The 27,947-nt window shown below is 49.0% G+C and overlaps 8 protein-coding genes across 8 annotated transcripts; 5 read left to right on the top strand and 3 right to left on the bottom strand.

Moving 5' to 3' along the window:
• The first annotated feature begins 102 nt into the window (after nucleotides 1–102).
• Nucleotides 103–2,050, top strand: F5B22DRAFT_618005 (amidase signature domain-containing protein). The gene is made up of 2 exons (XM_047975660.1): nucleotides 103–420; nucleotides 496–2,050. Exons 1-2 carry the CDS (start codon nucleotides 234–236, stop codon nucleotides 1,905–1,907), a joined length of 1,599 nt encoding a protein of 532 aa, XP_047828156.1. The 5' UTR covers nucleotides 103–233; the 3' UTR covers nucleotides 1,908–2,050.
• F5B22DRAFT_618003 (PRP38 family-domain-containing protein) lies at nucleotides 2,051–3,524 on the bottom strand. Its single transcript, XM_047975659.1, has one exon. The coding sequence runs from the start codon at nucleotides 3,070–3,072 to the stop codon at nucleotides 2,227–2,229; it is 846 nt and encodes a 281-aa protein (XP_047828155.1). The 5' UTR covers nucleotides 3,073–3,524; the 3' UTR covers nucleotides 2,051–2,226.
• Nucleotides 3,504–5,939, bottom strand: F5B22DRAFT_618000 (Dolichyl-diphosphooligosaccharide--protein glycosyltransferase subunit WBP1). Its single transcript, XM_047975658.1, has 4 exons — nucleotides 5,445–5,939; nucleotides 5,249–5,359; nucleotides 4,451–5,166; nucleotides 3,504–4,386 (listed from the first exon to the last, which is right to left on the bottom strand). The coding sequence occupies exons 1-4, from the start codon at nucleotides 5,587–5,589 to the stop codon at nucleotides 3,964–3,966; spliced, it is 1,395 nt and encodes a 464-aa protein (XP_047828154.1). The 5' UTR covers nucleotides 5,590–5,939; the 3' UTR covers nucleotides 3,504–3,963.
• Nucleotides 5,940–6,290: 351 nt separating this feature from the next.
• Nucleotides 6,291–6,630, top strand: F5B22DRAFT_649235 (uncharacterized protein; the record flags this gene model as incomplete). The annotated part of the gene is made up of 2 exons (XM_047979142.1): nucleotides 6,291–6,486; nucleotides 6,587–6,630. 2 exons carry the CDS (start codon nucleotides 6,291–6,293, stop codon nucleotides 6,628–6,630), a joined length of 240 nt encoding a protein of 79 aa, XP_047828153.1.
• Nucleotides 6,631–6,993: 363 nt separating this feature from the next.
• On the bottom strand, nucleotides 6,994–15,727 carry F5B22DRAFT_617995 (beige/BEACH domain-containing protein). The gene is made up of 6 exons (XM_047975657.1): nucleotides 15,642–15,727; nucleotides 12,745–15,581; nucleotides 12,303–12,694; nucleotides 11,770–12,250; nucleotides 7,442–11,721; nucleotides 6,994–7,338 (listed from the first exon to the last, which is right to left on the bottom strand). The coding sequence occupies exons 2-6, from the start codon at nucleotides 15,335–15,337 to the stop codon at nucleotides 7,306–7,308; spliced, it is 7,779 nt and encodes a 2,592-aa protein (XP_047828152.1). The 5' UTR covers nucleotides 15,338–15,581; nucleotides 15,642–15,727; the 3' UTR covers nucleotides 6,994–7,305.
• Nucleotides 15,728–18,630: 2,903 nt separating this feature from the next.
• On the top strand, nucleotides 18,631–20,940 carry F5B22DRAFT_617988 (peptidase S8/S53 domain-containing protein). Its single transcript, XM_047975656.1, has 2 exons — nucleotides 18,631–19,336; nucleotides 19,425–20,940. The coding sequence occupies exons 1-2, from the start codon at nucleotides 18,956–18,958 to the stop codon at nucleotides 20,622–20,624; spliced, it is 1,581 nt and encodes a 526-aa protein (XP_047828151.1). The 5' UTR covers nucleotides 18,631–18,955; the 3' UTR covers nucleotides 20,625–20,940.
• A 1,855-nt stretch (nucleotides 20,941–22,795) lies between these two features.
• On the top strand, nucleotides 22,796–25,658 carry F5B22DRAFT_617986 (uncharacterized protein). The gene has a single exon (XM_047975655.1). The coding sequence runs from the start codon at nucleotides 22,869–22,871 to the stop codon at nucleotides 25,293–25,295; it is 2,427 nt and encodes an 808-aa protein (XP_047828150.1). The 5' UTR covers nucleotides 22,796–22,868; the 3' UTR covers nucleotides 25,296–25,658.
• A 1,082-nt stretch (nucleotides 25,659–26,740) lies between these two features.
• F5B22DRAFT_617985 (uncharacterized protein) lies at nucleotides 26,741–27,744 on the top strand. Its single transcript, XM_047975654.1, has one exon. The coding sequence runs from the start codon at nucleotides 27,032–27,034 to the stop codon at nucleotides 27,728–27,730; it is 699 nt and encodes a 232-aa protein (XP_047828149.1). The 5' UTR covers nucleotides 26,741–27,031; the 3' UTR covers nucleotides 27,731–27,744.
• The last annotated feature ends 203 nt before the right edge of the window (nucleotides 27,745–27,947 follow it).

Raw genomic sequence — 27,947 nt, 5'->3', positions numbered from 1 at the left:
TCGGGGGACCCTGTAGGCTGTTAGTGCCTAAGGCGAGCCTAAAGTTAGACGGGTAACAGCGCTACGGAGACGGCGTGGCACCGGACCAGCAGCCGCACTTCACAGCGGTCTAGCGGCCCCGCCAAGGGCCGACCCTCGCCTCTCACGATTCGGCATCTGCGAATTTCAACCAGATCCCAGCGAACTTTGAAAATGCCATTTAGGTAAAGAAAGTATTTCCGCGACGTCAACACATGGGTCACATGTCTAGATATGCCAACCGTATTCAGCTTCGAGCCGCTATTCGAGACGCCTTTGGCTTGCCGGTGAAGCCATCTCTAGCCGCTCACGCATCAGTTCGGTCGTCGCTTCGCTCTGCGCGGTACCTGTGCCCTAGGTATGCCTCAACGGGTGAATTCAGCCGTCGACAGGACAATGGCGGTACATGCTCCTCTTCTTCCTCCATACCCCAAGAATCGCGACATGGACATTTGACTAACTGCATTCCATTAAAAGTCTCCAGCATCCAGCTCGCAGTCAAAGACAATATCGCCGCCACGGGGTTTCAGACAACATGCGCCTCCAACATTCTAGCCGGGACCGAAATCCCCTTCGACGCGACCATTGTGACGCAGCTACGGGGTCGTGGCATGGAAGTCGTGGGCAAGGCAGGTATGGACGAGTTTGGCATGGGCACGCATTCGACAACATCGGCCTTCGAATCCGTCCATAACGCGCATCCGCTCGAGAAATACTCCGCGGGCGGTAGTTCCGGTGGAAGCGCCGTGGCCGTGAAGGAGGGGAAGGCAGACATTGCGCTGGGCACCGACACAGGTGGCTCTGTGCGCATGCCGGCCGCATATACGGGGACAGTCGGCTTCAAGCCTTCCTATGGCATGTTGTCGCGATGGGGGGTGGTCCCGTATGCCAATTCCCTAGACACAGTTGGATTGCTAGCGAGGACCGTGCAACCTATCCGCGAGGCTATTGTCAGCTCAGGCCTATTTAGAGAGCATGACCCGAGAGATCCTACTTCTCTTCCGGATACAGTGCGCTCGAGATGTACGGCAGAGAGGGAGGGATATACTCCTAACGGACAACCGCTTGAAACACTGGAAGGGTTGACCTTTGGTCTTCCCGTGGAATACAACATCGAGGAACTTGACTGGCGCATTCGTCAAGGATGGCTTCAAGCCCTCGACACGATACAAACACTTGGGGGTCGTGTTGTCCCCGTTTCGCTGCCCTCTACGAAGAATGCGCTATCTGCATATTACGTGATAGCCCCCGCAGAAGCGTCTTCTAACCTCGCCAAGTACGATGGAATACGCTATGGTCACCGAGATACCAATGACTCAAGCGACGCCCAGGACGGCGTACTATACGCGAGAACACGGGGTTCAGGATTTGGAAACGAAGTCAAGCGCCGGATATTACTAGGCTCGTATACTCTGAGTTCCGAGGCGATAGATAACTACTTCATCCAGGCGCAGAAAGTCCGCCAACTCGTGCGAAGGGACTTTGACAGGATCTTCAAATTGGATAACCCTTTACTCGACGAGCAGCACTTCGATCTGAGCGAGATAGAAGAGTCGATTGGTATCGAGACGAAGCTAGGGCCCGCACAAGTCGACTTCCTTGTCTGTCCGACTGCTCCTACTACACCCCCACTCCTCGAGCACGTCCGTGACCAGACCCCATTGGATTCGTATATGAACGACGTCTTCACAGTGCCGGCGAGTCTTGCCGGCCTTCCCGCTATAAGTATCCCTATGGATCTTCCTGTGGACCCGGCAAACGAGGAGCAGAAGCTGCTTCATTTTGGTGGACTGCAGCTCATTGGGCAGTACTGGGATGATGCACGTGTTTTATCGGTTGCAGAAAGGCTATCAGGCCATGTCGCAAACAACAGCGCCGGTAAAAATTGAAGACGCGATACCAAGGTCTGGCAAGGGTCTCTAAACGGACAAGAGTCCTGTACATTCAGTCTATGATGATGGTATTTGTCGTCCTGTTGTGTAATATTAGATATACCCAAGATACGTATAAAATAAAGCAATTTACCACATAATCTTACATTTTTCAGTCATGATGCTTTCGCAAGCAATGTAGTGCTCTCTGTAAACGATGAGATAATCCATGGTTGAACTCATCGTATTTTATTCACATCTTCATGCTCATCATACGCGACAACATGATTCTCATATCCGCAGTAAAAAAGCTCGAGTAAATCGAAACATATCAGGCTCACCTACTATCGCTTCTCCCTCTCCTCTCACTCCTACTCCTATCAGACCGTCCATCTCCATCAACATCAACATCCATCCCATTCCTAGATAAACCCCCTCTCCCCCTGCTACCCCGTTCGCTACTATCCGCAGAACCCGATCTCCCACGCCGCTCATCTCCACCCTCATCTCCAACTTCGCCATCTTCACTCTCACCCCCATTCACGTCTTCATCCTCGTCCTCGTCCAACAAATCCTCAATATCCCCCAACGGACTAACCCTCGGCTCCAACAAATCCAAATCCTCCAGGATCTCCCGCTTCGGCATCTGCCAAAGACTCGTCGCGCACACGCGCTCCTTCGTAAGCAGCTCATCGACGAATTCATCCACAAACGTCAACCGGACACCGCTCCTCATGCGTCTCCTCAACTTCCTCTTATCCTCTAGATACGGCTCGAGAATAGCATACACGTTCTCCGCCTTCCGCGTCAATCGGACGTAGAAACACGCGAGCGCGCGCAGGTACTTAAATTTCTCCCCGCCGTAGGACAAGTAGGTCGAGACGATGGCGTCGGACGGGCAGAGCTGGAGGAGTTTGAACGCGAGACAGAGGAAGGGAGAGGGCTTCTGCGTGGACCCGTATGTGCCGGCGATGAAGGACACGTGGGATACTACCCGGTCCACGATGTCTGCTTCGTTGAGCCCGAAACATTGCTCTTTCCAGAAGTAGCTGTCGACGATGCGCTCGCGGACCGCTTTCTCCATTATCGTGGCGGGATTGAGCCCGTTGGGCGCCAGGGACGCGTTGCTGCCTCGTTCGTCGAGGAAGCGCCGCTCGTCGGCGCGATGTGTGTCTGAGGGCATTGTGGCTGGCGTTGTGTCCCTCCCCAGAGCGCAGTTTATTTCTTTTGAGTGTTTGAATTGGAGCTGGGGCTTCTTTGCTGATTTGGTAGCCTTGTTCCAATATTATTATGAGAACCTTTTATCTTTCCGCGGGTCTCCGTCTGTTGTCTCCTATTGGTGTATGTAACTCAGGTTGACCTTTCTCACAAGATTCAGTTTGGTCTCATGGCATGAGATAGATGTATGTATGTATGTGTGTGACACAGTGGGTATGAAATCTCAGGCGATTCAGCAGTGAGCGCCGCTTCCTTCGTACAGAGTTTGATCAGATCTATAAGGATCTCTTTGTTTTCGGTTGCCTTTGAGATGTTTGCTATTATCAAATGAATTATGATTAGGTGTAGATGTAGTTGTTTATGTTGATGTTGACGTTGTTGGCGAGAAATGAGCTCCCTCTCAATGCTGCGCTATCGATAAAGTTGAAAGTTGGGAGGCAAGCTCTCCAGGGCTCTGATGGCGCACCCCACATGCAGCCACTTGACCATCTGATGATTCTGATAAACTGAGCAACTTGGAAGTCTTCAAATTTCTGCATGTGAATTTTTAAACATCATACCAATCAATAATAGAATGGGAAGCTACAATATGCAGTCTTATTCTGCGGTATTGATAATATTTATTCATTCATTCGACCCGCGAGCCTACCATGGCCGACTATCGTCTATGCCTCTCATTTTTAGATAGGCTAAATCAAGTCCTTTTGAATCCATCCTTTTTATCTTGTACATGAGGTATATCACAAACATGAGAATTCACCGCGCAGCCTTTTCTCTATGGGCTCTGGAAAAAAAAAAAGAAGAACAGGTAGAAGCTTCTTCGCTTCCAATTCTCCATTCGCTTTCACAAGTCTCTCTACTGCTTCTTCTTGCTCTCACCCTTGGCAGGGGGCGCGCTGTACAACCAAAGAGCGCAGAAACCGAGCCATCCGGTCACTGTAACGGCAATTCCCGCAATCCATGGCCAAGCGCCACTGATAACGAAACTGCGAGGCCATTCATTGTGCGCAAAGTGACGTACTGATACCGTGTTCTTCTCAAACACGTTGCTGAAGAACGGCCTCTTGTAGTTAACCAGGAAATTGAATATGCCATGCTGATCGGGAAGCTTGAATGATACAGTATAGGTGGTGCTGTCCTCTGATGAGATGGTAGGGTTTAGCTTGAGTCGATGGAAAGGCGAAAGCATGCTAAATTCGAGTTGGAGCTCATCGTTCTCTGGAACAGTGAAAGGGATGTATTTATCCCACGAGTATTCAGAGAGCGAAATAGAGTATGTCTAATCCTGTGGGTAAGCATGGGCTTTGATTTAAGGACGGATGCGATCAAATAATAACACTTACCACATCGTTCTTGATACGGTAGATATTGGGGTTGCTGGCATTGCTTTGGCCCGCCTCGTTCAGGTGGTGTTCAACCCAGTTGACGCGCAAGACACCAATCTCTCCAAACGTCCACCCAGAAACAGCCTTCGCAAACTCCCGGTTCAAAGTTTTGACAGAGTTCTTCTCGCCGACCTTCTTTACGCTCGCACCAAACCACTTGTCGCTTAACATATCAGCCGATCCCACGACGGTAACTCGCGCCGAATTGCGCGCCTGAAGAGCGCTCACAAGTGAGAGCTGGGGTCCGGCGGCGAAGAGGTCTTCGATAGCTTCGGACTCTTCTTTGGGGTTGTAACTGTAAGATGTGGCGGGAGCGCGCAAGATTGGTGAGAGGAGGGCACCTTGGCCAAGGGTCTGGCCGAGGCCGTTGGGGAACGCGATGACTCCCGATTCCCCAGACGCAGAAAGTCCGAAAAAGTCTTTGTAATCCGGCCGGAGGGGGCCGGGAGTGGGCAGCACGAGCACATCATGTTTCTCGGACGCGGAAGCAGTATCGTAATTGAAATGGTCGACGACGAGGCCCTGGCGATCAGTGGGTATGTGGATATCGAGCTCAAGAAGAGCAGAAACGAGGCTGGAGGGAACAGGGGTAGAGCCGGACAGGGCTAAAAGAATGTTGCCTTCTGCATTTATGAATTGGAGGATGATGCTCGGGGTCAAGTTGGGACCGAGGCCTATGAACACACATACATGATCAGAATTTGGTGGACGAGCCAATGTGCCGGATAGTTGCGAATGTGTCTGACAGAAACGTACCTTTAGCTTTGGTAGGAAACAACAACACATGATCATATGATCTCTCGCCCAGGTGGAACAAGCTAAGACCCTCGCTCTTTGGTGTTTCGTAAGATATGTCAAAGCCGCGTGCTATGGGGGAAAGACAATTAGCACGTTGTTGCCTGTAACGTTTACAGTGGATGGATAGGGAGACAGAAAATGGGATAGTGCATACCCTCCAAGTCGCCGAGGAATTTTGAATAGCCAGCTTTCTCGGCGACATCTTCAAGAATGACCAACAGTCTATTGCCACCACTTGCGCTGAGAGCATGGACAGCGGCGACGAGGGCGAGGAGCAGAAGCGACACAAGCGACCTCATGTTTGCGATGCCTCAGAGATCAATTGGCAGAGGGGAAAGAAACAAGAAAGACGGCAGACTGCGACAGCATCAAAGAGTTAGCTGCGCATCAGAATGACAGGGAGAGGGGATTGGGTAAATATGGATGTGGTCGTGAACTTGTTCAATCAATGGGACCAGCTGTCTCAAAAGCTCATGGCCAGCAATGATTATTGATTGAAGGTCGGAGCTCTGGCATACGTAGCCCGTTTCTGCCAAGACAAATAGCAGCTGCAAGGATGCTGGATAGCACCTAGGGTCCACTAATAGTTAGTGCTACTGACAGTGTGGAATAGGTAGTCTGGTAGCACCTGCAGCCCTGAATCACTGCCCGTCATGATACATAACACCGCCACATCCTTGCAATAGAGACGCCACAGATAGGTGGATGGCAATGGAGGCATGTATGGCTGTGCAATTACCTAACGAGCATCACCAGAGCCTCAGATCGGAGCAGCACAGCTCTACACAGCAAGTCGCCGCCAATTGACCACCCACGCCAATTCGACTCACCCCTCAGTCAATTGAGTATGCCCTCCCATCTCTATATACACCAGCATATCACACAGAACCCCTCCTCCGTCCCTATCAAGCATCAAGTGCCTATCCAAGACTACCTGCTCAATCCATCAAGCTAACCATCTACCTCTTCACAGGCACCTCCCTCACACACTTCAAAAGAGATGGCACCAGTCAACCCAACACCGCGCTTCTGGGCCGGACCCCTGCGATACCTACGCTGGTCCTCGCGCGAACACCCCGCCTTCTTCTTCTCCGTCTTGATCGGGGGTTCCGGACCCGTGATCCTCTTCACCGTGCCCCCATTGATGAAGAAACTAGGCTACGTGCGAGCTGCGCCTATTCCCATGACATATCCCGGTACGCCCTCCCTATATATACACACAAACACTTATACATACACACCCTGAGTCTTGGAAGAGAAGATAAGAGTTTATGCTGATTTGAACATGACGAGCAGTCCCTGCGGGCCCAAGGAAACAATTAACAGGATACGATGACTGAGCGCACAGTATGATACACGCATCGCATGGCATGCATGAAAAGAACACGGATAGCACAACATAGCCCAGTGCAGCAAGACCAAATCAAATAACATAACGGGAAAGAGGGGTTCAAATGGACGGTACCAGGAACCCGGTGTATATAGGAAGAATCTCAGAGGAAGGATAAGATGGGACAACGGATAGATGCACGGTTCATGTTCATCAATTCAAAGAAAGGGTTTGGTTTGCCCTGTGTATCATCAAATCAAATCAAATCAAATCATAAGGCATTACAGTGCAACAGACTACAATCCATCAATCACCAGGAAGGTAGTTGTACACAGCAGCAAGCAACATTTCATCCATCCATTCATTCATGGCCCTTCTGGCTGAAACCCTATATGAACAGCGTTTCACTATACCGCAATACCAAGAGAAATCCATTCATTTCCCCTGTTTTCTTTTATTTGTTTGTCTGAATCTATCCTATAGACCTCTCAAGTTTCTTTATTTTTCTTACATCATGCTATCTTGCATCATGATAATACCACCAGCACTATCTAAAGCACCCCACTCGTCCTTGTCCCATGATATAACTATTTAAACCCCCAGTCCATATACAGATCTACGAACCCACACTCCTCGCTCTCGGCCTAGTATGTAGAATCATAGCACCGTTCCACAGCGAAAGGCTCTACCTCTCCCTGTGTATCAAGGTCCATTCGTACTAGATAGAGCCATGTTAGCAAATCTTTTCTTTTCTTAACGACAATTCCCAGAGATATCACAATCCCAGAGAAGTGAGTGAATGAATTTCTCGTTAAGCTTACCACTCTTCCATCATCATCCCCCGTATACACCAACTGCGGCATGGGCGTGATGCACGTTATAGCAGCTTCCGTGTTGGCGCCAGTCTCGCTTCTCGGATCAATGTGATCGAGTCGTCGCACCAATTCTAGGATCCATTTCCCATTTCTAATCGAGCGCTTCCAGATATTCACCCGGCCTCTCCTATGGCCCGTGAAAACAAGATAGCTTTCCAACCATTCATTCCCCGAGCCCTCGTAGAATGCGCACGAATACACGTAATCATCATGTTCCATGCAGACATTCTGATCGAGGACGAGCTCCCCGTTGAGTGTGTACAGAGTAACGTTGGGGCCAGAGCAGAGCATGATCTCTCCCGAGACATCATTGATGGAGGCGCACTCCACGAAGCGAGTGTTGGGTAACTTGCGAATGAACTCTAATCTGTTCAGATCCCATAGAAAGGCGTGCCCATCCCCAGAGATGGTGACGATCGTGCTGAACGCTTTCGACACGGCGATTGTAGTCACGGGGGACTTGTGTCCGAAGAGGGATGACCGGTGTAGAAGCTCGACTGGCTTGCCGGGATGACTGAGTATGGTGAAAACAGATACCACACAGTCCTCGCCAGCAGTGATAAGGGTCTTGGAATCTGCAATGACAACACATGAGATCTGTCCAATATGGAGATTCTCACTAACGCCAGCGCTCTTTCTGTTTTCGCTTGAAAAGAACCGGACACTGTTATCTGCATATCCCCACTCTAGGTATTTGTCGTATGAAGGAGGTAGGTTAAGCCGAAAGGGAGATGAACAAAGCAGTCTGTCTAGCTTGGATGCATAGATAAGACATGCTACCCTTTCCCTGCTCTCGAGAAGCGGGTGGGGGATTCTAGATAACGCATAACAGGAAGTATCTAGCCTTTTAGCAGGGAATGATGTGTTTTCCCGTGGAGGATGGGGTTTGGCAAAGACCTGATGGGGTGTCTGGCCAAAATTGTGAATGATACTAGTCGTTGCATGTCTCTCCTCAGAATCCGCTATATTGTCGAGGTCTTTGGCTCCGTAATATGATAGATGGTGGAATACGTTGAGATTCTCAATTGCTGCCTCGCCCCGCTGTTTATTACCAAAGACCAAATCAATCCATTGATGTAGATTCTGACTGACATAGGGCGACTCTAGAGCCTCACGGTGCTTGGCAATGAAGATTTTCGGATCACCTTTAGCCCAGGGCGGTAATTGGACATCGTTCACCTGCCCACCTTTCCCCTGGCGGTTACCAAAGTTGTAGCCATTGACGTTAGTCAGGAACTCTGGTAAACAGAAGAATTCTGGTATCAGTTCTCGAACATCTGAGCCGTTATCTTGAGATGCAGATTTCCATGATCCCTCGATAGAGAAGAACAACCGGTCAGCGTGATCAAAGTTACCACCTTGTAAGAGAATGTAGGAATGCACAAATGGCGGTAAGCGAATCAAGTATGAGGCCACAATCATAGCTGATGAGTAGTGAGTTCCGTAGTGGAAAGGGGATTCTCCTATTTCAGCAAGACTTGCGTACCGCGCACTATAGTCGGCCTGTCGCCGGGCGGTTTGCGCACCCATCGGCTTTGACAGGTCACGAAATGTTGCCGGGTCTTCTAGATTTAGCTCATCACTAGTATAGTCCGCTAGAATCCACGGAAAAACAGGATATTGAGTGAGGTCATTGAAAGTCCGGCCGGCCATGGTATTGACAAGCATAAGATAGTGAAAGTTGGAGATCTCTCCCCGTTGCCATCGTCGCATGATTGGGTTCCAAGGTGAAGAGTTGAAGATGTTGCCAAATTTGGACCCGAATGTCTGTGGCGATTCTTCGAACATTTTTAAGGACTCTAGACGCCATGCGTCTTCAGGGTTGGGGAGAGAATTGGGCCCGGCTGTATGAGGCGTTTTATAGGCCAACCTAGAAAACACCTCATCTCTGGTTGCCAAGTCTTTGGTGGTCAAAAGATAGCTGCGACCATCCGTGAAGAAAATCTCAATCGCGACGTCGCGAAACAAGAATCGACGTTTCGAAAGGCTAATGACATCGTGCCAGTTCCAAGAACGAGATGATTGGGCAGTGTGGTTATCGGACGATTGCCAGTCATGGGGCCTGGTGCCAGTGATAATCTGCGAGAAGAGATCGCGTTCTTGTGTTGGCGCCTCCCACACATTTACAATCTCTCCATCCGCACACTGGAAGAAATTGTCCATGATGTAGAGGGCGTTTTTCCCTATAAGTAAGATCCCTTCACATGCATCAAGCCCAATGATGCGAGAGACATTATAGACTTGTTGAACGGCATCTCCTTGTTGCAAGCGCCTCATAACTCTTCGATTCTTATCCTCGAAATCTTCTTCATTAGGTTCGTTGGGATCATCAATTAACTCGAAGTCATCGTCTGGTACTACATTTGGGTCCCCTGAGTCAGGGTCATGGTTGCTTTGCGCTGGGAATTGATTGTCCTCTATCGCCTCCTCACCACCAGGTTCGCCTGGGTGGCCGTCCAAGAAAGTAGTGCTTGTGGCGTGCTCAGTTCTTATCGAGGGAACCGGAGAATTTGACTTCAGTGCTGAAGCCGACTGTTGATCTGTTCCTCGTCGTTTGGGCTGGTAATCTTCATGGATCGACGACGAATCGGGCAGCAACCTCAAGCGCATACGGTTTCGACCCTCGATTCTATCGAGTTTCCACTTCGTGGAATTGGATGTGTAAAGCACTGCCCCTGGTCGGGTCAAATCCTTCTCCATTTTAGAATATGATGATGAGAAAAACGAGTAGTCATCATGTTTGTCTTGACCTGCGCGCTGGTGTTTGAAATGCTCCGAAGCCCATATGGACTTCATCCATGCTGAGTTGGCCATGTCATGTCGAAGAATTGTGCTGTCCCGTTCCTTCGTCTCCAGATGCCACCGCCTAAGCACTTCTTTGCGCCTCATGAGTCTTGAACGAGCACCCTCAGTCGTCCGTTGGTTCTCGGTCGCAACGAACTCTTCCCAGGTTCGAGAGATGCCTCCAAGGAAGAGTGCATCCAGCGAAGGGCGATGCTCATCTACCCATGCCACAAATGTGTCAGTATCTAATTCTGTTACCTTTTGAAAATCCGCTACTAGTTGCGACTGTTCCGAGGTCATGATGAGTCGAAAGAGCGAAGCGCATTCATCGGGCTTTTGTACGAGCATGATACGCCATATGTTCACAGCCACCAATCGAACAGTCTGCCGATCGTCCACAAGCTTATTGTAGAGTTGATACCAGAACAATCTCATGTAGTCATCATCAACAGAGAGTGATTCTAAAACGACCATCTGCCAATATAGTATCTTGTCCATGGAGGAGTCCATTTCGGCATTAGTCGCTTGTGTATCGTTTACTTCAGAGAGGCGTAGAATAACGAGCCTCAAGAAACAGCTGCGGATCGAGGATACGGCTTGGCTACATAATCGGATTGTTTTCAGCTTCGCCACTTCAGGCTTCTGAAGATATTCAAGGAGCATGCCAGCGAAATCAAGCATTGGTTCGGTGCCGTTAATGAACCAACCTTCGAACACTGCCTCGACCATATGGACGCAGAACCGCGACATGTTCAGGAGAACCTTAGGCTCATTCAACAATTTCCAATCTAGCTTGATCTTGCTTGCTGTATGAACAATGGTGCTCTTGAGGACGTATGATTCAAAATACGCATGATGTTCTTGAAATCCTGGGGGCACCTTTAGGAAAAGCCCGAATCCAGGGAAATCCTTCCGCACAAAAAGTTGATCGATAAAGACGTCAATAACAAGCTCCAGCATTCCTTCGAGTATGCCATGGCCAATATTCTGCGTCACCGCCTTCTTCTTGGGAAATGTTATATGCTCAATATGAGAAGGACTGGGCTGTGGAGACTTTTGGGCAGTCAAAATCACGAATGAAGATGCTTTTCGAAGTTGTGTCGCACTGTAGCGACCGCCAGGCCGTACTGCCTTCACGTCTGAAGTACTAGATGTTCGTATTACTGGTGCTGCAGTTGACATGCCAAGTGGACGGAGGATGACATCGGCGCCTTCAAAAGTAAGCGCAGAATCGCGAGAATTCAATTCCGTCTCAGGGGTCACTGCATCTACACTAACGATGGCAGGATATAGGGCAGAGAGGAGCAGTCGCACGTATTCAGAGGATAGTGCAAAGTCTCTGAAACCCGATGACCGTGAATGCAGGTCTGCCAAGAACCGAGTCACGGCCTGGAGAACCTTCGCATTGCCCGCATTTCGGTCAGAGTCCGTTTGAGGCATACCTGATCAATTCTTAGAAAATGAAGGCTCTGAGATTCGAAACAACTTACGTCGTGATTCCAACTCTTTGTGAAGCGACATTGACCGCGGTCGAGGCCTTATATCTGAAGACTCCGTTTCGGCCAAGGATAGACGCATCAAATCCATATCGGTTAACGGCGAATTAGGGTCTTCCTGGTGCTTCAACACATCTTTAAGGCCGTGTTGGAGCATTGATGTAATGATTGGCAGAGCATCAGGAGTGACAATCTTACATGTCCCAAAGGTCTCAATCAGACTAAAGAAGTCGAAATCTTTATCGAAATTAAACTCGGCAACATCAAACCCAAAAAGGATGCAGAAACAAATAGGCCATAGTGTAGGGATGTCCCACCATCTCTTGAGTCGGTGAGACATTATACAAAATCCGCCAGTTCTGCTTGAGAATTTACTGATGTAAGCTGAGCCATGCGTTACGAGTAGCCGTGCAAGTATTTTGGATCCGTAGACAACAATCTCTGGGTCGTCCTCGGTGAGAAGATACAAAAGCCACTATGTTATCGTCAATTCAGAAGCCAGGTTTCAAACCATCTGGACCGCGTACCTTATTTGTCACCGTCTTAGCAAATTTGCGAATGATAGCGTGATTCCCCTTTTCACAAAGCAACTGGGTATACATATTTAAGAGGCGAACTCCAATCTCTCTCTTTGTGAGTACTCTTGCAGCACCTTCAGCTGCTCTATTGTTATTGATCGTAGACCGTCGCGGTTTCATGCTCCCAGTTGACTGATCAAGGTGTGAGGCTGTTTTCGGAGTACGTGGTAACGACCGAGCGGGCGAGTGCAAAGCATATGTTATGAAAAGAGCTATAGCACGATGTACTTCGGTGTTGTAGCTAGATCTTACAAGCTGCTCAATGCCATCCAAAAAGAAGGGAAGAATGCTCTCAGGAAGAGGATCAGCCTTGAGGGCATCAAGGAGCCTCTTCACCACTCCTATTGAACCAGGTCAGCGCTGAATAAACCAGTGGTCGTTTATAACTCACTCATGCGAAGTAACCTGCGGTGGTTATGCTGATGGTACTTGCTCTTGACTGCAAACGTCACAAATTGCTTGTAGTAGAGCTCTTGTACAGCAGGACTGCATTTCCTCCACGCATCAAAATCTATTAAGAGGAGGCGGAAAGCAAGAGGGTTAATGATAACAGACTCCAAGGGATCTCTATGATTATACCCTACAAATCCTAATATAAGGTTAAGAAGCTGCAGTGCAAGCTTGTCTCTTTCAGCAGGCTGGAGTATAAGCTTTTCTGTCACTGTACTATTGCTAAGTCCGACAAAGCCCAGCTTGGTCTTAAGAAGGATACCTAGAATGGCATAACCGCCATCTTTTTCCATAGCTTCGCTGTTGCGCCAGCTAGAGTTGATACAACGGAATACCATACCAACAGCACGAACGAGTGCCTCAGCTGAAGAAGCGCGCTCAATCAGTTTCAGAGCTAGTGGGGTAAAGCCAGCAAGACGCCATAAAGCATCATCAAAGAATTGAGGAGTAACGACCATGGGGTCACCTGCCAGTATGGCCACGCCACTAGATCGAAGGAGCGCATCGTTGATAGAAGGCATTGCAGTATTGATTGCTATACCTGTACCGTTCTTCAACACCATTTGTACCAATGTGTGAGCAGGGCCGCGAGACAAGGATCGAAAGAGCTGCGACTCCCCAAAATGTTCCTTTTCACGGAATATTGACGAGGGCATCAGGCTATACAGAATGTGTTGCTCTGGGATCAGATGACTTGCCCTGTCTCTGATAACCTTCATGATATCAGATTCTTCTTTCCCTGTGCTGACAAGCTCGTTACGTAAGCCCAGAGCTGCCGATGCGGCATAAGTCTGGAAACCACCAAGGCAATCCTGAAAATTCCCCTGATAATGCACACCAAGCCGACTGGGCACAGCAAGGAAATCTTCACTCAATACATCGTCAAACAGGTGAGCAGTGGCAAGAGACCATTTGGACTGGATAAGGCCAGCGCCAGTATGTGTGGACAGCTCTCGTGGAGTCCCAATAAATGCCTGTATGGGAAGAGTTTTATGATTATTTGAGGTGAAGGAAGCAAAGCTTTCGGTGCTGGTATTGGATGGGGGTGGCAACGATGGGTATGATGCGCGTAGCTGTTCAATGAATTCCCCATTTACGTATAAAGACGCCTTACTGGCTGTCATGGTTTTTGGACGTCGGTGAGCTACAGCAATATGATACCACTTATTCTCCTGGAAAGCGAAACCACGGAACCGAACGCTTGGACGCTGTGATGTGACTGAAGTTTGTAATATGAAATTGCGGGTATCCTTTTCGAGGTAGGCGAGAAGAAAGCAGGTCTGCGTTGAATCAAAGATCCCGAAAAGAGTTGTATGGGATGCTGGATCGAATTTGTCCACTTTGAACCAGGCAGTGAATGTGTATCCCGCCGACGATTGCGGTGGAAATGGTCTACCTAAACTAGGCAACTCAATAGAGGAGTGGCCATGAAGAGACAAATCAAACTGGATGAAGGGAGGACTACCGTACTTGTCGGTCGTATCCAAGCAGAAGTTGGACGAGTCGGGTGATGAATTGAGCAACAAGTATTGCGCATCTGTGAGCTTGTTCATCCCCAAAGACATCAGAGACTTGCAGAGAGATAAAATGACTTCTTTCTCGGCATCATTCACACTCGAGCTCTCGTGAAAGGCCACAATCAAAAGCCGAGAGAGGATGCCAGTTTCATGAACTTGGTATAGGTTGACGCTTGAAGCCTTGACAACCGCCAATAAGATTTTCAAAACTAATAATGAAGCAACATTTTCGACGGCGTTCTGATCTCGCGGTATCGATTCCCAGAAATCAATTGCCGTCCGAATTGCCTCGGGGTTTCGTATAATCGAAGTCGCGACGATTGTGTCTTTAACCGCCGCGTCAATTACGGCCACAGTTCCACCAAAGCTAGTGTCATTTGTTACTTTGGCACATAGAATCTGGCTGTCATCTGAAGGGGGAGCTGTATCAACAGGTTGGTGAGCTGCGGAAGCAGCTTCACGGCATATCCAATCCAGAGCAGTATCATTCAATGCAAATGAAAAAAGCTTTCCGAACAACTGGCAGCTTGTCCAAAGATCAGAGTCAGCACCACCTAGACCAATGCTCGCTATTATCTGCTCAAAAGCATCCCACCCACCACCTTCGACTCGCGTGCGAAAGTAGCGTCGATTACCGGGATGCTGGCTGAACGCCGCTCCCAGCGTGCCCAATACTACGTCCAACAGTTTGAAGAGGGCGTCTTTCTCGGCATCGTGGCGCTTCTGCGGGTTATAGAAACCGGAGAAGGACCGTAGTACCTCGAACAATCGCTGGAAGCCATGGAGGTGTCTGAAATCATCCTGCACAGAACTCGGCGGGGTTACAGCAGAAAGGTGTTGTTTGACCAGCCCGATTTGGTCGACCAGTCGTTGGGGATCTGGATAGCCGGTTCCAACGAGAGAGGTCAGGGAGGCAGAAATATTGTCGAAGAGCCGCTGGAGGACTTCGGTCGCTTTCGATGCGGGCGAGTTAGCAGACGCAGACGTCGAGGATCGATAGCGGCTCCGAGCCGACATGGCAGCAGACTAGGAGAGAGTCGAGGAGTGTGGCATGGAAAACAGGTCTATTCTTTCGGATCATTACTCAGTATACAGCGGTCATCTCGGAGGGCCCCGGTGGGCTCTAGGCTACCGTTTACATGAGAGGTCATCGAATGGTTGCGGGAGCTGCATGCACGAGCAGAAGATGCTGTGGGGGTGGCGGCAAAAAGGAAATAGCGTCACAAGCACGCCTCAGCGAAGGGGGGGATCTAGGAAATAGCTGGAGGCTCTGTATGAGCGAATGTCACGCGAGGAACAAAGATTCTGTCGAGTGGCCTACTGGTAATACACCAAGATTTGGAAAATTGTCATGTAAGCAGCTCAGACGCGTGTGTCTGGTACAGACAGCCTCGTATCAAGACCAGGACAGAAATGCAGGTGCTGAAACCACTTACCACTTCAGCCATCCTATCGACGTCAGTGCTGGGGCCCAAGGGATGCAGTGCCAAGATGCAGTGTAGGTAGGTTAGGTAGGTAGGCTACACAACGCCTGCCACAGCGACCACAGGCTACCTAGGTACCTACAGCCTCTACAACCTCAGTACACTCAGACCTTGAAGTAGGTACCTACCTACCTAGGTAGGTAGGCAGAGGGAATAAACCAGAGCTAGATGTGCGTGCATCTAAGTAATAATCGTAGGTAGGTACACACTTGGATATCAAACCATCATTTACCTTGTTTTTGTATAGCTCAATGTGGTTCTAAAGAAAACTATCCGCAATGACGAGTTGACGATTGGAAAGGCATCAAGGCCATCATATCCCAGAAGTGAAGAAGAACCTTCCCTAGAAGCCCGGCAGAAAAGGTATCTACTTGGGCAACACGCGAAATTGCGAACGAGGGCAAAGAGAAGCTTTCATCCAAGTCTTAGCAACACAGCTATGCCTTGATAGTGTGCTGCTGACAGAACCTCTCGGTGCAGCTAAAGTACTCAAGCCAACGCGCATCGAGATTATAAGACCGGACTCGGACCGGTGCATTCTCAATCTGATCTTATCATTGTCAGCGAGGATGTCATCGAGGATTATTTATACAGAGTTATACCGAGTATATACAATGGGACAAACTTACCCTCACTGCTCTACAGCAAGTAGTGCAACACCATACCGAGCTACATGTTTCCGGCTGACATCCATCCAAGTCATTAAAAGGAAACGCCACATCCAAAGGTGTGCAATGCGTGTCTTATCGAACCAATGCCGTCGACGGAGGCTGTCATGACAAGTCTTGGTCAGGCAAGATATCAGCATCTTTTGCAGTCTGTGTGCTTATAAGTCCTTGTGATTAGTCCATCGTTTTGATGGAACTGACGATGTGAATACCGGTAGCTAGTGCGTATTTATGTTGAATACGGACAGTAGTGCTACCTAGGACAGAATGAAGATTGCGAAAGTCTAGCTGATGTGCTAATGGACAAGATACCCCTTCAATGTGAGACTACAGTCTGGTGCTCGAGTGTTCACTTTGTCTCGATGCCATCGCATGTGAATCCAGAGGACAATGACTTAAAGTTGCCTTGGTAATTATCCGAGACAAGCATTCGAAAATAGAAAGCCGCTCATGCTCAAGCGACTATCCGGGATAGAGAGCCGCGAGAGCGTAGCGTAGGTACAGTATCATAAACAGCCCTATTGGGTAGTTGATAGACGACGAATGACAATTCGGGCGCCAAGTGACACGCATGAAATCCAGTCAGCTGAATAGGCCACCATTCGTCAGACTTGCCAGTTGCTGCTGTTGGAGAGCCATACAGAGCCATACAGAGCCAAACAGGCTGGCGAGCTGTTGCGCGGATGATGGACCGATCCACCACAGCAGCAAGGTTCTCTAGTATGCGCGTACCAGTCTAGAAATGGTCATCTCCTGCCTGCGTATCCTTGCACATCCACATCCACATCCACATCACACGACACACACTCAACACTCACTATCGAGCTGTCTCATCAGAAGACAGAAGAAGAGTACAGGATGAGACCTCTTGCTGCTGCTTATGATCTTTGATGATCTTTTGATGGCCACTCTGGCCGCTCTTCGTAATTACAGACATTGCAACAACTGCCGATCGGATCTTCAAGGTACGGTGGCAAGAGAGGGAGTAGATAGACATCTAACTTAGTACATAGTAAACCAACCTATTTCTGGGCAGACGAATGACGTGACTCGCTCGACAAGTATCCACGCAGTAACATGTAAGGTGCCTCGGGTGCCGGGGTGCTTACATCGGTGACTGATGGATGTAAGTACATGTATCGAGTCCTGAGGCTATCGGCACTACCTATCGAGAGACATTTGGGTACTAGGTATAGGTAGTACGAAGTAGGCAGTACTACCGTACATGTAATGTAAAGTAAGGCGTGCTTTACTTATCTCTTGGATGATAGATGGGCAAAAGCCAATAACAACGATATCGGAATGTTAGCAACAGCTTACCTATCGTAGTCTAGCGTTGCACCAGATAGGGACCCGTCACCCAGGGACCGTGGGAGAGCCTGGGAGAGATATCGTGGATATCGTGGGAGGTACCGGGCGAGGCTGATTGGACGCTGATAGCTGGGGGAAGCTCTCCACTTGAGCACCTTTGCCTGAGACTGCACATACCAGCCACTATCACGTGTATCAGTCTAGATGTCAAAAGGCGTAGGTACCACCACCCGCCCGAATGCAACCGTATCCAAGCAAGAGGGTGCGTGCCTCGTTTCCATATCTCGACTGTACCTTCGCTCCCACACTTTCTAGACAATTAAGAGAGCTTTCAACTCGAGAGAATGTAGGTCGTTCAGAGCAAAGGATGAGGCGGGAAGAGCTCGGAAGTCGAGGACCAGCGAGACCAGGCAGACCTGACAAAATGTCATCCATCTGAGTCAACGTTCTAAACCTTCTTCGGCTTAGGATTTCCCAGCCCCATTAAGTAGTTCGTAAAGTACTTAGGTAGGTACCTAGGTAGATAGGTAGGTAGTAGGTGGCCCATTAGCGTCGCTTACCCCAATCGGCCAGTGAAGGTTAGTGAAGGTGTAGTGGAGAAAGGGCAGGGGATCCGCACGGTGCTCCGTTTCCAGGTTACCTAGGTACCTACTGCCAGGTGACATTCCTTGGTGTGCAGGCCGCTAGCCACAGGCAGATACAGGCAGATACAAGCAGATGGGTGCCCTGGAGCTGGATCTGGCTGGCGGGCGGGCTGGCTGGCTGGGTGGTCCCCTACGGGGGTCCTTATCGCGGCCGCTAGCCTGTGTTCCGCGTACTGTCCGGGCTGTGTCGTCACCAGACCAGACCTGACCTAACCTGCGACGCAGCCTCCCCAACATCTTGTCCCTACTTGCCGATGCGCTACCCTTTATAGTTCCATCTGCTCAACCTCTTTCCTCGCCTCTTGTTCTCAATCTCCTCTTCATCCTCCTCCCTCCCCTTTCCTCCCTCCATCTCCATCATCCATCCATCCATCGTATATCACCTTGTCATCGACCAAAGTATCACTAGTTTGGTCTTTCGGTCTCCTTTCCTTATCTCTTTCCTTGAGTCGCCGGTAGACTTTGTATCGTAATCGCAAGCTTGGCTCCAACATTCCACGCAGTCACACAACCAATCCTATTATCATCATGAGGGCCTTTATTGCTCTATCGTGGGTCACTGCTGCCCTCGCAGCCCCTTCTTTCAGCTATGAAACCATCCATCATGGCGCTGCTCCCATCCTCTCTTCAACGTCCGCCGAAGAGATCCCCAACTCCTACATCATCAAGTTCAAGGACCACGTAACCGCGGCCTCGGCTTCCGAACACCACTCATGGGTTCAGAAGATCCATGGCGAGCGTGAGAACGAGCGCATGGAGCTCCGGAAACGTGGTCAGATCCCCTTGATTGACGATGTTGTCGACGTCTTCACTGGTCTCAAGCACACCCTGAAGATTGGCACCGGCTTCCTCGGCTATGCCGGCCACTTTGATGATGCCGTCATCGAGGAAGTCCGTAAACACCCCGATGTAAGTTTTTGGACACATAGACCATCAGACAACCTTTGTTTTACTTGAACTCTCGCTCGACACGATAACTAACGTAGTTCATGAATAGGTTGAATACATCGAGAAAGACCAAATCGTCTACGCCCTTGAGACGCCAGAGACTGAGAAGAGTGCCCCTTGGGGTTTAGCCCGAATCTCGCACCGCGAGACCCTCAACTTTGGAACCTACAACAAATACCTGTATGCCGCTGATGGTGGTGAGGGTGTTGATGTCTACGTTATTGACACTGGCACCAACATTGACCACGTTGATTTCGAGGGTCGTGCCAAGTGGGGCAAGACGATCCCCAAGGGCGACGAGGATGAGGATGGTAATGGCCACGGTACTCACTGCTCTGGTACCGTTGCCGGAAAGAAGTATGGTGTCGCGAAGAAGGCCCACGTTTACGCCGTCAAGGTGCTCCGCTCTAATGGTTCAGGATCCATGTCTGATGTCATGTCGGGTGTCGAATGGGCAGCTGAGGCTCATATGGAGCAGGTCGAGGCCGCCAAGAACGGTAAACGCAAGGGTTTCAAGGGCTCAACCGCCAACATGTCTCTCGGCGGCGGTAAGTCGCCCTCTCTAGATCAGGCTGTCAACGCTGCTGTCTCTGCTGGTCTGCACTTCGCTGTCGCCGCCGGCAACGACAACGCGGATGCTTGCAACTACTCTCCTGCAGCTGCTGAGAAGGCCATCACTGTTGGTGCCTCCGCTCTGGATGACAGCCGTGCCTACTTCTCCAACTATGGCAAGTGTGTTGACATCTTCGGTCCTGGTTTGAGCATTCAGTCAACCTGGATTGGAAGCAACCACGCCATCAACACCATCTCGGGTACCTCGATGGCTTCACCTCACTTGTGTGGTCTTACTGCCTACTTCTTGTCCCTCCAGCCCGCTAGTGACTCCGATTACGGAATGGCTGCTATCACTCCCGAGAAGATGAAGTCCAACATGCTATCCATTGCTACTAAGGGTGCTCTCTCTGAGATTCCCGAGGACACTCCTAACCTACTTGCTTGGAACGGCGGTGGCTACTCCAACTACTCCCAGATCGTCAAGGAGGGTGGATACGCTGCTAAGAAGACCCCCGAGTCCACATTGACCCTTGAGGATCTCGAGCAGGCTATTGAAGATGACTTCAAGGTCGTCTCTGGCAAGATTGTCGATGGCATCTCTACTTTCTCGGATAAGGCTGAGAAGTTCTCCGAGAAGATCCACGACCTTGTTGACGAAGAACTCAAGGACTTCCTCAAGGAGCTCCGTGCTTAAGTCTTTGGCAAGCGGAATGTATGAGTTTTTTTTGGGAAGCACGCATGCGGGATATTCTTTGTTAGAGGCGTTCCAGAAGAAGCGGTTGAACCTGGTTTTCAGATTAGTTTCAACCGTTTCTAGTTTGTTTTGTAATGTACATTTGGTATCGATCGGTCTTGGTGACGGCAACGCATTCATAGGTTTTTTAGTCAAGGCATAGATGCCATATCCCGATTACTTTCCATACCATTGTCCAGAATAATGTGTGCTTCTTGCTCTTTAGTGTGACTGAAAATTGTGTTTTACAAGCTTCAACAGCGTGATCAGGTCTGTCTTGTAAAGTTGGCTATTGACCTTGCGCAGTATAGATATCCTCTCAGTGTAGGTATTGTAATGTTAACGCCACATTCGATTACATATCAACACGTTTAAGGGCGGAAGCTTCCTCTGCCTCTGGAGTTAGGTTGACTAGACACGGCTCTCGTGTTGTTGCATCGAGATAAATAGCCCAGCATCTGGGGATAGCTATGTGTTGGAGTGTGGTCATGTATTGGTGTTATCACGTCCCCTAGCCTTTCAAATCGGACATGTTGAGGGAGTTGAAATAGTACTGCCTTCCTAATTCCAATAGAGTGCAATACGAGTCGTGAACTTGTTTGCTTTGCTCTGCTACTACTGATATTAGGTTGCCATTGGTGCTGATGCTGCTTATTAGACCCCTGAGGATGGTTTCTTAGTAACTCAACATGGATGGATGTCTGTACTATACTCGGAATTAGGCAAAGATAATGATACTCTTTCACAGCCTGTCAAGTCAAAGGGGAAAGAGGTTCAGGCTGAGTCGAAAGCGCAGATCGTCATCAGGAAGTTGCCGATTACCAATGCTATGCCACTTCATTAGCAACAGAGATTATCAATATTGATTGGCATTAGTTCGTCTTTCCTTGGGGGACTATCGAAGGTCTACTCGTTGAGTTACTTGGTGTGAGCGTAATTCCATTCTTGTTGATCTGGACACAGCTGCAGTTTCCTCAGAAGCGATACGACGATGCGACTGCCCAAATTCATCGGGCAGGTGCCATGGGCATCCCGTGAAAGCTGCGATCCAAGGTTGATTGACAAGCGCGCACCCGCATAACCACCCGTCCCAGCAGCGCCGTCTCGACACTTACAGCTTCAAAATCAAACCACCCTATCCTACGACATTATCTCTGCATACAGCACTATCAGCGCTACTACCGCGGTTTTGTGTCGTCTGCGACAGCTTTTGGTTACATTGTATTGCGCGTCAAATCCGATCTCTCATCTCTCATCTCTCATCTCTTCCTTCATACGCTACCCTCGCTTACGACTGTCTCGTTTCCCCGTCGGCTTGTTTCTGTCTCAATCCTTATTTGTCTCTATTGCCTTGCTCTCGCGACTCACTTGTCCGAACGAATACACCATATTGACTGTCTTTACCGCAAAACCTTCTGACACACGCCGATCTCAGATTGCTTCCCGCCCCTGACTCTGGTGGCATGAAGACCGTCGGTCTACCCAGCTATGCATACACGGAACACCGCCATGCACAGACGAAACAGCACCAATCCTCGTCGACTGGACCGTCAAAAGTCCGTCGCTTCTGTAAAGAGCGTCCATCTAGAATATATTTCACCTGAGACTGCCGAACGTGATGCCCGACTAGCAGCCACACAAGCATTCGCGAGAGCCAAAGAACGGTCGACCACAGACTCCAACTCACCCTTATGGCCACCTGCCCGCTCTAATTGCCCCAAAGCACAGCCAGACAGGGCCCCCCTTTGTCGACATCAGAGTATACGATTTGTCCAGACGAGACCCTCCCATCTACCTCCTACAAATGCCATGGTTCAGAAAACCTTGCCCTCGCGGCCAACTCACAGTTCGGCTGGCTTTGTCACCAATGTCGAAACCGATACACGTCCTTCAACAAGCGCCTCTGCGTCCGGTATGGTGTGTGCTACTAAGGGAGCTGCCGGAGACTACATTAATACTCTGTTTGCGAGTGACGAGAATTACACCCCCGAAGACGGCATAGCATCAATGCCGTCTTCGTATCGCAAGCTCCGCAAGTCTAGATCAATGTTCACGAATAGGCCAACGGGCTCTGAGGCTGGATACAACGACTTCGGTAAGTCTTCGGTTTCCGCGAACCAGCTTCCCTTACCTGGAAAGTCATACTTCAGACACTCCAGGGGTGATGAAAACCTACCTCCGCGGAGGTTGAAAACACCTAAATCCATGAATTTCTTACGAGATTTTCGAGACAATTTTGTACCTGCATTCAGGTCCGAGGATGTCGATGCAGCCCCCTTCATGTCCTTAAATGATTGTGACACCAATCAACAGAAACCAAAGAGTTATCTTCGTCCTAAGACATCTCGATTCTTTCGTTCAAAGGTCACCGGTGAGGAAAGGGTTTTCAGAAAGAGCATGCGAGATACGAGCAACAGCACCGTTTCAATGAACGGCATGCCTATGAAGAATGGTAGTCTACGGCACAAAGCTCGTCAGGTATCGCAGGGTCTCAAGCACAAACTAAGGAACTTATTCAGCTTGAGTAAAGATGATGGAGACGATGGGAGACTACCTCTTCAACATATTGATGCTCAAAAATCCCATATTTTCAGCTTGGATGATTTGCAGCACGAGACTGGCAACGATCTTGAGGGAGGCCCTTCAACTAACCAAGCCGCTTTATCACATGTAGCTTCTGGTATTCCGTCTCTACATGATGTGCCATCGTATCAACAACTTCGCTCCCGACAAGGCAGTATGGACAGTTTGAGGAGTGACCATAAGGCCGCGGACGACAGATCTCGGGTGACTAGTTGGTCTAACTCCGAAGCCGACACCGTCATCACCCACACTAGCTCTCGCGAAGATTGGGAGAGAAAGAGATTATCTATCATTAACGAACATGGAGCACACGTCTGTTCTTCCTCGGCTCAATTTGCGACGATATCTGAACAATCTAATCCCAGCACCATATCTCTAGATAGACCAATTCCGGCTCGGCCTGGGATCATTGACGGACCGAGAATCTATTCAGCTTTGATGAAGCGCATAGGCCAATCACAGCAAGCTCACACGAGCGATTCAGTGATACAGAGTAACGACGATGGCATCGTGCAGGTTGGTACAGTGCCTCGACGTCAAAGCTCTCGTCTTCGCCGCCTTGGCTGCGATCCGGCATCAACGATCCGTTACGTTTTCCCAGAAAGCGAGACAGATCCCGAGTCTCCGAAGGCGGTTGACCGACTGCATACCGGAGATCGTGGGTCGCCTTCAAAACCACCTGCTTTCGCCGCCAATAAAACGAATGAATGTGAACAACGTGCTTCAGCATCCGCATCCATAGACGCAAAAACAGGGGGCATCTCATCAAGGGATGTCTGCCTAGAGGGAGTACCTCCTCTTACACGTACGCTGTCGTCTCGCAGCTCCGCATTCTTCGGAAGTCCAACGCGGCATCTATTTCGCACTGAAAGCCCCTACCGTCGGGCTTTGCAGGACAGAATGCACACTACCCCTAATGAGTATGCCATCAAATCACCTGATTTCAACCCATGGATCCGTTCGCTATCAAATCTGCCAAATTTACCAATACGGCGCTCGAGTACTCATGGGTCAGATGCAGATGTCAAGTTGCACTATACCGAAAGTATCTATTCTACTAATACAGAAGATGGCCAAACCCAAAGACATAGCGTTTTGTCGGTTGTAGAGGACTTTCAGAGACCCACAAGTACACATGGAGATGCCACAATTTTTTTGAATCCCTCAGGACACAATAAGCGAAGTACATCACTACCGCCCAAGCAACGTGTCACGTCATCTTCAAGTTCCGTGGAATGGAAAATGTGGCTATCGTCAAATGTCGCAAAGCTCGAGGACACCACCAAGCAAGTTGATTCCAATGACTTTAGATGTGGTATGCAGTCAAAGCGACCTTTGGGGCATGTTCGTGAGAATGCTCAGATCAACGACGAAGAGGAAGATGAGATTCTTGATCCGATCGACACCCCCTGCCGAACCAGAGGGAAAAGGATCGGCGTCTCAAAATTGGATCGCGATAATCAAGACAACAGTCAACCAACTCCTTTCGATGCCGGAGAAAAAGACTCCGATATTTTACAGTCCCAAAAAGCTTTTTCGAACTCTTCACCAAGCAGCAAACCTGCTTCCACGTCTGTAACGCCTGCAGGTCATCTTAAAGAGTCCACGCCCGGCACCTCGACAAAACTGAGTGCTGCGAGCCATGAAAAAGAATTGCCCAAGATTCCTTCATCCAACCTGAAGGAAGACAGATTTAGTGGACATATAAACATAGCTCCGAAACTCTGGGAGCGCCAATTGAAGGCCAAAAGCAGCATAGTACCTCTCACAAGCCGCAGTTACTCGAGTGTCGGGGAGAGCCAAGAGCACGGCAAGACAAACAATTGGTCAGCAAATTCACGACAAAAGCTGCACCCTGTCACGCCCGCGAAATCAGAGAACATGAGCCCTACTGCCAAAAGCGAAGATGATCCTTACGGGATTGAGGGCGCTGGCGTTCTCGGCCCGGGTGGTCACCAATCTGTGGGGAGCAGAAGAATGGTGGACATATTTCTTAGTAGCAGACGTCGACGTATGGCGAGCGATGAGGAGGGTAGTGTGTTCCTTTGAAAGAGGATGTTATCATTATACTTTCAGTGTGAAGTCCGTTCATTCTTCTCCCGGGTAGAGATATATACAGGGGAGAGTGTTTGTATAGATTAGGCAGAATTTCTATGTTAGTGATAATAGTGTGTTGTTGGACTATGGGATTAATTAGGTTTGAGAACCGGACTAGTTGGGAGTGGGTCTGTGTTAGCTAGCTTTTATCAAGTTGTAATTATGAGGCGAGGCGGCTTTGGGTTGGTGTATGAGAGAGATTCATGAGATTGATAGTGTTATGAATTGCGCTCTAGAGCGTCGTGCTGTGTGTGTGTCATGCTATGTGTGAGTGCCATTGAATTCTGAAGTATTTGAGTGGGAGGTATTGAAGATGATGAGTTTGGGTTAGAATAGAGTATGAATATTGGGGGGATTGAGATAATAGTGCATTCACTTGCATGCTGGGCGGGCGGTTGCTATTTCGATGCGATTTCTAGATTTAAACGAATTAGTAATTGGGGTATAAACATCTAAGTATTGAAGTAGATGAGTGTAAAAAGAGGTGTAGAACATCCACACCTAAAAAGATAGACAAGGTCTTACGAAGGCGTAGACGTCAAGCTATCTGATTGGATAAGAGGTGCAAGTCTCATGTCACTTACACTTAGAGTGAGATATTCATTTCTATGTAGTGTAATTATAGGGATACTGTTTGACAATTGTGCCTATGCTAGGAGTATGTACTATGACTCTCTTCTTTGCACAGTCCTAGTTACTTCATGACATAATTGTTATAATACAGATCTATTATAGTATCCGCATCTATCATGATATCATATCCAATAAAGTAAGAGTTGGGCCTGCACTTTCGTAGTTGCTTCACCGGAGTATTGCGGAGCTAGTGAAACCGCTATGTGGTTAATCTAGACCATATCCTTTTTCGTATATGGGTTCTATGTCTGGCCTTTCTCTGCATAACTATTGCATAACTTCTTGAAGGCAAATCATACAGATCTTGGTATAGGGGCTCGATACCTGGGTACCATGGAGACTCTGTAATTGGGACAAGATACATAACAGAGGTGTCGATGTATGTGCTTGTAACAGGTATCTAAGCTTGAGGCTCCATAATCGAACCATTGAGATACTTAATAGACTAAAGGCATGACGTCCTTTACTTACATAGACAGAGAATTTGGCGTTGTCTAGCGTTACGAGAGGAAGTCTCGACGTCCAATTTTCTGTCTATCTAAACTACGTCATGCCTTTAATTAATCTGTTAGCTCTTTGTCTGTTGCCCTTGTTGGTCCACCTTGCCTTATTGCTCTCTAGCTGCTTACAGCCTCTCTACAGAACTATTTCGGGAATCATTGGGAGTGCTCCTGTTGGTTAGCTCAGCGAGCTCGGTTAGGTTTTACCAGAGGCGCAGCGTGTTCACGGTTAATCTTTACTCATTGAGTACATAACTCTGGTCGCAAAAACACTGCCAAGACGTCGAGGAAGCGAATGATGCAATCGTCAGATGTCGATCAGCCACGCTAGTCAAAAGCACTACTGTGTGTAAGCACCGACTAGAATACTCTAGGATTCTTGGCTTCCGGTAACTGTGCCATTTCCGAATTACATTTAAGAAATCATGAGGTATTGGCACATAGGGAAGCTCTCTATGCTTTCATATCAATTGCCTGAGAAATTTGACACGACGCCCGATCGCAAAAGAATATCATTGAGATAAGGAAATACCGTTCTCCCAGCTACCAAACCAGATGCATTATACTACCACCTCGACCACCTTAATAGGCCTTGCTCTCTGGAGTAGCGCCGCATCGGCGGTCTGCACAGGCTGGGACCATGATCGTATCGTTATCGACGACGCTTACGGCTTCTCGAATCATCAAACACAGGCTCTCGACAACATGATTTGCCCAGCCGACTCGCAGTCGTCTTGCCATTTCAGCCCCAGGACCTACGATATTACCGCGGAACGCACGCTGGAATCGGGCATTCATACGCTGGACCTGCCCGAAGATGAAACCGACGCCATCTTCAAGCTCGCGCAGGACGCGTTCAACGAAGACGTAAAAGAGCCGTGGGAATTCAAGACAATCAAGACGAACGTGTCAAGCGAGGTGGAGGCCGGCACGATCATCTTGGAGGTCAAGCCTGGCATTAACAAAACTCTGCTGTGGACTTCTTTCTACGGGTACTCCATTGGTGTGCTAAGCGGGTGTACCAATGAGACGTTGAACAATATGACGGTCATGGCGGGGACGCCTCATTTTCAGAAAGAGCCGCGGCTGAATAATCGAACGGTTCTCGCCGGCACTTGGGGCGCTTCGTGGCCTAATGATGACGATAACGCGGAGGATGATGATGATGATGATGACTCGGGGGCGTCGCCATTGAAGAGTGGTACAACGGCTGTATGGGTGATTGCTACAATGGCTCTTGCGTACTTCTTCTAGATCGCAGATTCCACTTTATTAAATACATTTGATTATGGAGTACGATGGTTGTCGACAATCGTGCATTTTAGGATTCTTAATTGGAAAAGATGCTAACCGTGAAATAAGTCTTTAAGGGGTTTCCGAATGGCCATTACCCAGTCCCCCAATGAGTTAGCATGCGTGACAATATGTCTTTGCTATACAAAATATAACACCTTGATGCTTCAACAAATCG

Source organism: Xylaria bambusicola (assembly GCF_022495145.1).
Source record: "Xylaria bambusicola strain CBS 139988 unplaced genomic scaffold F5B22scaffold_41, whole genome shotgun sequence".
In the NCBI taxonomy this organism is placed as follows: domain Eukaryota; kingdom Fungi; phylum Ascomycota; class Sordariomycetes; order Xylariales; family Xylariaceae; genus Xylaria; species Xylaria bambusicola.
This window is presented reverse-complemented; position numbering and strand designations above follow the sequence as displayed.